The sequence below is a fragment of the Anneissia japonica genome, unplaced genomic scaffold (assembly GCF_011630105.1).
Source record: "Anneissia japonica isolate Jap-2015-1 unplaced genomic scaffold, ASM1163010v1 scaffold2756_len2360902_cov194, whole genome shotgun sequence".
NCBI lineage: Eukaryota > Metazoa > Echinodermata > Crinoidea > Comatulida > Comatulidae > Anneissia > Anneissia japonica.
This window is the reverse complement of record NW_022719050.1, coordinates 616730-625584: the sequence shown is the minus strand read 5'-3', so window position 1 is coordinate 625584 and position 8855 is coordinate 616730. Positions and strand designations below refer to the sequence as shown.

Genomic DNA, 8855 nt, shown 5'->3' with positions numbered 1-8855 from the left:
GCAGCGAGCCATCGCCAGCAGAGAGATGTCACTGCAGCAAAACACTATTGTACCAACGCTGTTCTAATAATATATAGACAATGGGTCGTGCTCATATTATTTGTTATATTTTTATTATTCATTATTTTCACTTGACTCGCATAAATAATTTTGTGCAGTTGTACTTCGCAGCACTTCACTTGCAATTTGCAATTTCTAGTATAATATTTAATCATTATAAGAATCAACGTCACAATATTTTTCTTATAGACTAATCAGTAAAATTTGTATATAAAAAAATAATATTGACCCCTGTGTAGACACTGTTCCAAAATCATACTTCCCCTATATAAATGTCATTAAACAAGTATTAGTAAAGTTGTTTCAAAGACACTTTATTATGGGCTTAACATTCGCTAGAATATCATTAACCATTTCGAAGAAACAAAACAATGCAAATAACTGTGTGTCTGTGCAAAAAACCCTCACAAAATAGAGCCAGGTACAGTACTCTGTCCACGTAATAATTTTGCAGAACATTATCCAATCTAATCCAGTCATTTATAAAGCGCCTTTCTTTACAGATACGAAGTGCTGCACCCCGCATACTGAGTGAGATAAAGATAACTTTGGAGTGCATTGACACCCAAGGGCCTTCTGACCGAGCTGATTTTTTAAACTCTCAGATCATGTTGTTAAAGTTGATATTAAATACAATTGCAAGTACTCTCAAACTCAACTCAATAAACGTGCTGCCCGACTTTACTGACATTTCGAAAGACAGAATGAATTCAGAAAGAAAAACATAGATTTATCACCATTTCGAGGGGAAAATCGCTAGAATACAATAAGTGTGCAGAATTGTAATTACTGCATACATTGTTTATATGTTAAGGTTAGGTCAAAGGCTAATTTTTAGCAAAAATCTGCGTGGAAATCGGCTCTTATGTTCCGAAATGTGTGGACAGATTAGTCTACAATCAGTATTACGAATCTGCGCATCAATTTTCCTAGCGATTTTTCACGCAAATCTGAGCCATGGTTTTTATCTGCGCAATCGTAAAACTTTTCCGTATGGTGTAGATGTTGGATCTCCTAGCCCAGGTTGAAGCAGAGGTTGAACATAAGCTAGCTAGGCCAGCCTAAGTGTAAGCTTTATTATTACCTACTTTCCTACACGGGAACACACAAATGCGAAAATGATTAAAATATTACCACACGAGAGTAGAAAACGGCTTGATAATAAATAAAAAACAACTTTTATAGTGATAGTTGTCCGAATTATGGTAAAAATTGTCTATTTTTTTTAGGTTTTTGCACGCCGTGCTTCACAAGGTAATGCGTTGACATTGAGTATCTTTAAAGTACTAATCCAGCAAAAAAAAAATAGATCAGGAGGAACAATTTATCCGAAGTCTAGAATTAGATTCCATTATGATATGAGTAAAATATAAACAAATAGATTCAAGATTCAAAAATATATCTATTTATAATACATTTTTATTTATAATACATTTCATCAAATATCTACTCACTCCGGGACCACTCATTTTATTATCATTGGATGTAGATAAATTTGTTATTGCTTCATGAACCACTGTAGGTCTAACGGTAGAGTACGGTATTTATTTATTGACATATACATCAGCCCTGTACTACATAAATCATTACTGTTATTTTATCAAGATACGCCCTATGCGTTTATGCCAATATGCGTTTATGCCAATTAATGTCAAACTGTGCAAGATGTCACAATAAAGAAGGTGGCATGCACGATTAAATTTTCGAAAAGAAATAAATATATTTTTCATTTCCCAAAAGACGTCAACTCTTGTTTTCTGTCACTTGCGATTAGTCTCACTAAAAATATGCCTAAAAATCAGCAACTGCAACACCATGAAGCAATGATAAGCGTACTGATGATAAAGATATTAGGTCTTTAGTGATTTCACGAATGCTGCACAACCATGCAAGAAAAATGACCTGGACAACATTGGAGAGTTAAACGTGCCAGGACAGTAACAGTATAGACCAATATGTTAAAACATGTATTTTGTAATGCAATATTCATCGATCTTAGTTCAATAAAATAACACTACAGAGTTCCTAAATCAACTTATTCTTATTATGTATCATGTCCATTTTGTACCTTGTCTAATTATATAGGTACTGGCCAAACTCTGGCCAACACTCTGAAGAACTGAACAGTGCCAGATTCATATCATCCACAGCACGGTTACAATTGAAAGATGGTTGTGAATGAAGAACACATTATTTTAGAAAAATAACAAAGGTTAAAATTAGTGATATAAATACATTTATTTCTACACGAATATCTCAGTCTCCCTGCTATTAACATTCTTTAAACTGATCTCTTGCATACTTGACACAGTAATTAGCATAAGCAATAAGGGCATATTTTTTTTGATGAAATAACAAATGGTTTTAAAGCCGTACACATAGCTGATGCAGATGCTAATTAGCAGGGGTTACTTATAAACTGCACATGGTAAAATTTAGGCCAACATATTATTAGCTCAGGACATAGTAACCTAATAATGACAATAAAGTGAGTATATATTTGATGAAAAATAAAAATGGTTTTTTTTTAAATAAATTTTTATAATTGTCCTACTTGTGGCCCAATGTGGAAACTTATTCTTTACTTCGCCAATTCTGTATTTATTCACTTCTAATATATTTCAAATTCATCTTCTTTATTCCATTGATGTACACTGAAATAATTTTTAAAAAGCATGTATGAGCATTGACAGAAAATATAAAAATAGAATAAATGTATCCAACAATACATTTAATTTAACAATTAAATATACTACAATTTAAATACTCAATTTTTTTTTATGTAGAATAAGTTCATTACCGTTCATGTGGTAGTCTACATATATTTTGAGTGATGCTATGAAACGAAGACATGAAGGTCATGGTTGAAAGCATTTCTGCTGACACGTCAATGCACAATGTCAACGCATTACTTACCGAGACACGATACGTAAAACCAAAAAAACAAAAAAAACATACATCGATCTTTAATGAAATTTGGACAATTATCATTCTAAAAGTTGGTTTCTATCTATTGATTATTACGCAGTTTTCTACTTTCGTATGGTAATATTTTTAGCATTTTTGCATCCGTGTGGTTCCCGCGTGGTGGAGCGTGGTCCCGTGTAGTCCGTGTGCTATTTAGCAGGGCCCCTTGGCCAGCCTAGGCATAAGGAAGGGCCAGGGCCTACAAGAGGCCCTGGGACTAGGTCTAGCATGCTAGGCCAGGCTAGCTAGCTAGGCTCTGTATGTAGGTTACAACAGTAGGCCTAGTACTACTAGGCCTAGGCCTAGCTAGCTAGGCTAGTAGTACTACTAGTAGTACTAGGCCTAGGCTAGGTCCTAGCCTAGGCTAGATAGGAGGAGGCTTTGCCTAACTAAAACTTATGTTTAAGGGGTACAGGATACACATACCATAGGACTTCGGTAAAAATACACGTATTACGTTTGAACATCCTGCACAGTTTCATTAACAACACCAACATCCGCGATATAGCAGGGTGCCTGCCTAGCCCGAATATTCCCTAGCCCGAGGCTAGGTGTTGGATATGTGTTCTCATCATAACCATGCACATTTCTGATATTCTATATAGCGCCCTCTTTTGTTATTATGCACGGGATGGACGTTTTAACTTTGATAAGGTCACATGTACTTGGTGACATGAGTGCGGATATTCTTTTTTGTACGACGTCTTGATAATATACGCGTGCGATTGAATAAAGTTTAATTGAATATTGATAACTGTGTATGATTCAGTGTGTTTCTGAAAACATCCGTCATGGTAGAAAACAACCCAACAGAAAATATGAACGTAACACTAGACCTACACACTTGATTTTCGCACGCTTGGCGGCTGACTCATTTCGCTTCGCTCCATTTTCAAAACAAATCAATTCGCGATTTCCGACTTCTCTTCAAAGCGATCGATGTCAACTTGCGTCAAATCACGTCAACTAGGTACTGCATAAACAAATTACCCTTGTAGGCCTACAAAAAAAAAAAAAAAAAAAAAAAAAAAAAAAAAAAAATTGATAAAAAAAAAAAAAAGTAGTTAGAAATCACCTTATTTTGCTTTTTTAATTGTTGGTGAATTCCTCTTCCTCTACTCTAGTACTCAATTATCAATTAATGGGGCAGCTGACTCTTTTAATGAGTTATAGTAAAATTTTGCTTAAGCTGCCCCTGACCATGATTTTTGTTGTACTGTACCTTTTGTAAATGTGTATTGGTCGAATAAATAAATGAAATGAAATGAAATTATGATGGTTTATGTAGTTCCTCATCCGTATCAACAACTTGCTTGAGCTGTTTTTGTACCAGACTAACAGAGCCCGTTATTTAATTCCAATAACCATACCATGTTTAAATGTTTGTTCTGTGTCGAATCATGTTTATTGATTTATATTGATTGATGATTGATCGGTTGATTTTGATTGATTGATGAATGATAGATTCATGATTGATTGATTGATTGATTGCAGAACTGATGACGATGATGTTGTTGATGATGATGATGATGATGATGATGATAATAATAATAATAATAATAATAATAATAATAATAATAATAATAATAATAATAATAATAATAATAATAATAATGAGACTATACTAAAAATGGTTTGTCCTATTATGACAAATGCTCCTTTGGATATTCTCATGATGCTTGGAATATATCTTGATCGGGGAAGCGACCTCGTGATTTACAGATTTCAGGCAAAATTTCCAAAAATCCGAACATCACTTTGAATATATAAGCTTGTATTGTGACGTTCCCGTGACATTGTGTGTTCTTAATTTATCGTAGTATAATGTCAAAAATTGGTGCCCTTACAATTTACAGTAAGACATTAATTTATCTTATTCGTAATTTTGTTGTTAATAATTCACAATAACATGGATTATGAAAAACCTTGGTTTTGCCATGATGGGAGGATAGTATTGTAATGTAATACGGTTTATTTAATAATAAAAAATGAAAAACGGATTTTAAATTAATTTAGTTGGTTACATTGCATACCGTACTCTTTATCTCTCGTTGTTTTATTATTTTTGTTTTAATCGGCTTTGGAAGTTAACTTCGACATTAAAAAACAGGCCTCATGAAGGAATATGCCTATCAAATAACTAATAAAAATTCACCAAAATTCGTCAAACATCCGTAGCTTTCCAGGGGGATTAGCCGCTGGACCCCCACTGGTGGCCCCTACTCTTAATGTCAAAGCTAGAATGAATTTTCACTCGAAAAGAGTGCCTACAGGAACCACTCCAATTTCACTCTTTCTCGAGTGGAAATTCGCTCTTAAATGAGTGAAAGGCCCTATTATTCTTAAATAGTGAAAAATTACACTAAAATTCACTCTGAATAGAGTGTGAAATCTCACTCTTTTTATTTCACTCCATCACGGGTGGTCCATGTAGGCACTCTTTCACTATTTTTTTAACTTTTGTTGCATTTAGAGAGTAGGTTCTCCCCCCCCCCCCCCCCCCCCCCCCCAGCCACTGTGAGGCTCGCTTCGCTCGCCTAGCTCCCCCGTCGGGGCCTTTACCCGGTCTTCATAATGTAATGTTCCATGTCCCGTCGACGCAACATAAGCAGTGCCCTGCGCATGCTCAATAGACATCTCGGCGTAAGCGTACAATGTGAAATTAATTAGTTTTCACCTATTATAATTTTGTCAGTGAGTAACATACATTTCTTTATTTTCGAATTAGCAGTAAGTTTTACCTACTTTCTGGTTTTACAATTAACATTAACTTTAAGCTCATGAGCCTGTGGCTAGGCCTAGGCTACCTAGCTAGGGAATCGGCCTAGCACTAGTACTAGGGCCTAGGCCTAGTTTAGGCCACTGCTGCCTGGGTAGGCAGCAGTGGCCTAAGGCTAAACGGGTTCGGGTTGACATGGGTACGGTTTGACATGTATTCGGCTAGTTTAGTTAGGACCAAAAGAAAGGACAAGGGAGTACAGAACAGTTCGGCTTGCAAGGCAAGGCCAATAAGGCCTCGTTTTAGTTAGTTTAGCTTTGTTGGCCTGGATAGATATAGGCTAGGCTAGCCTAGTAGAGAACATGCATGTGTCCATATGGGCATGTTGACATTTTGATATCCAAAGAGAGAAACTGCAAAGTTCAGGGCATAGGCCTAGGGGGAATAACGTCCGGTTTGGCCGCATACCTTGAGATATTCAATGCCCAAATAAGGGTTATTTTATGGAACGCCGAGTAGTGTAAGCAATGCGTGAATTGGATATCATAGTGCAACGTTGGCCGTGGGTTAGCCTAACCCCCTAACCGTTAGGGGGTGCTGTACAGGGAAATCATCTGTAATAATAAAATCGAGTTGTTGAAATAAAGAGTATAAATAAAATATAAATAAAAGTGTATTGTTTGTTTATACCAATTATGGTTTATACTTCTACCAGGGAGTTGTTATAGTCACTATAACAACTCCCTGCTTCTACTTAGAAGAACCAGGGAGTTGTTATAGTGTTGTCACTATAATAACTCCCTGGAGGAACACAATACCATTTTAATTTTCAAATTTAGTACATTATTATTAAGATTGATTGTTTAAATTCATGGAGTAGTTTTAATAGCATAATTTTTGGTTAAGAAGTGTTTTACATTTATTTTATCCTACAAAATATAATAAGTTAAAACTGTTTTGCTTGGACAAAATTTAACTATAGTTGTAACTTCAAGAAACCTGATTTGTATATTGGAATTGCCTGGGTTTTTGGAAGTTCGAAACCCAAAATCCTATGTTTGGCTTTGGACTTTCGGTTGCGAAACTGAGTGTTTCATCTAGGCCTAAACTAGGCTAAACACAATTTCTTGACATTTTGCACATGGTGCCTGGTTGCAAAGTAATATACAGTATACTGTACCATAAACCTTGAATAGAAGCCCTGGGCTTCTTTTTCTAAAGACCTTTTTTGATGGGCTTCTTTGCTAGAGGCTTTATTTTGAGGAAGTCAACTCAGCCCCAGTCAACTTGTTGGCCTAAGTCAACTCGGCCCCATGTGGACTTGAATCCGAGTTGACTCAAATTCTCTTTTTGAGACGGCCTTCTTTTCAAGACTAAATTTTTGAAATAAAGAGAGGGCAGGGGCATGGTGCTTTTTTTCAAAATGAATGCGGTAAATTTTGGAAATTACTACTAAAGGACTACTACTGAAAACATTTTTCAAAAACAAGAAAATCAGTTTTTTTCAAACTACAGCAAAGTATTTTTTCTTCAAACACAATATCAGAGAGAACATCAATTTATATCATGGAGTGTATTGAATGGCATCACCTTAACTACCATAAACAAATTGTTTTTTTCATTGTTTATTTCTGTTTCTTTGAAATTCATGAACAGTGCATTTACTGAGAGGATGTATTGTACCGCAATCTTGCTGAACTTCATATGACTGTTGATACAAGTAATTCTAGTGGTAGTGAATAGTATGCATGGTAAACCTTTTATTTAATTTATTGTTAAATGATCTCCATATTGAAACCATTGCTCATCTTGGTTCTGACCTTCCTATACTGTAGATTTGTCCGATATGGCGGAACTAGAAAGGACTTCGTGTTTTGATGAAAGTTTTCATGTAAGTTCACGGTTCTGCAGTCTCAAACTTCTTGGCAGTGGCTCCACCGGTCTTACAGTCTCCGCTCTTGACACCGAATGTGACAAGAGTGTTGCTATCAAGAAAGTCCTGCTGAACAACATGAAAGATTGGAAATCGGCGGTCAGAGAAGTACGCATTTTACGCCAACTCGAGCATGATAACATCGTCAGGATATTTGATGTCTTCTTACCGACATCAGAAGACACCGATATGAAACTTCGGGAACAGGTCTATATAGTTCAGGAACTCTGCGATGTCGACATGAAACAAGTTATTAATAGCGAATGTATGCAGCCAGAGCATGTCAAGCTATTCACATATCAACTTCTTCGCGGACTTAAGTACTTACATAGTGCAAACGTTGTACATCGTGATCTAAAACCAAGTAACCTTCTCATTAACCTTGAAGATTTAACGTTAAAGATTGGAGACTTTGGCCTTGCACGAATTATAGATCCCCATTATTGTCATAAGGTATGAGATGATTTTATTCTACATAACATTCCAAATTTATGAACATATACATTAAGTTTTCTGTTTAAAATAAATACTGTACATGAACATTTTCTTTTCATCTAACAATTTAGCTTTAATTTAAAATAAAGACAAACCAACTTGAACATTATGCATTCTCCTTTATAATACTTAAAACAATTTGCTAATTTAAAAAATAAAATCTGAATAAGGAACTCTTTTTATGTACCACTATCCATCCATGATCCATGGCACATCGACATGGCAGTGCATTTCAAATCTCAAACTAAAGTAGATTGACTGTTGCAAAATATATTTTATTTTAACACAACAGTTATATTTTTCATTATTCTATACAGTTTATGTACTTTTCCAGGGTCACCTGACAGATAACATAACAACGCGGTGCTATCGATCACCTGAGTTGATGCTGCATCCACAAGAGTACTGTAAAGCGATTGATATGTGGGCAGCGGGATGCGTCTTAGCCGAGATGTTGACTGGAAGGATTCTGTTTGCGGGAGAACACGATTTGGAGCTAATGGGACTTATCTTAGATTCTATACCGTTGACTGAGTCAGACATCAATGATATCATTTGTACTTTACCAAGCAAACTGTTAAAGAATTATAATGGGGTTGCAAAGCGCCCTCTATGTGAACTAGTTCCAACTAATGACAAGCAAGGTAAATTTCTTTTCAATATACATATACTGTATATATA

General features: G+C 35.6%; 2 protein-coding genes across 3 annotated transcripts in view; one reads left to right on the top strand and one right to left on the bottom strand.

Moving 5' to 3' along the window:
• Nucleotides 1–3624, bottom strand: part of LOC117110827 (DIS3-like exonuclease 1) — a 39760-nt gene extending 36136 nt beyond the window's left edge. The window contains exon 1 of the mRNA XM_033253659.1: nt 3454–3624. The gene's annotated coding sequence lies outside the window, so the exon portion shown is untranslated. The remainder of the gene's footprint in view (nt 1–3453) is intronic.
• Nucleotides 3625–5615: 1991 nt separating this feature from the next.
• LOC117110732 (mitogen-activated protein kinase 4-like) overlaps nt 5616–8855 on the top strand; it is an 8119-nt gene continuing 4879 nt past the window's right edge. Inside the window, exons 1-3 of one of the 2 annotated variants that reach the window (XM_033253515.1) lie at nt 5616–5721; nt 7582–8132; nt 8509–8818. In XM_033253515.1, coding sequence (XP_033109406.1) covers nt 7593–8132; nt 8509–8818 — 850 coding nt within the window. In that variant the 5' untranslated portion in view covers nt 5616–5721; nt 7582–7592. Of the gene's footprint in view, nt 5758–7581; nt 8133–8508; nt 8819–8855 lie in introns of both variants that reach the window. The other variant, XM_033253516.1, reaches the window with a different exon arrangement.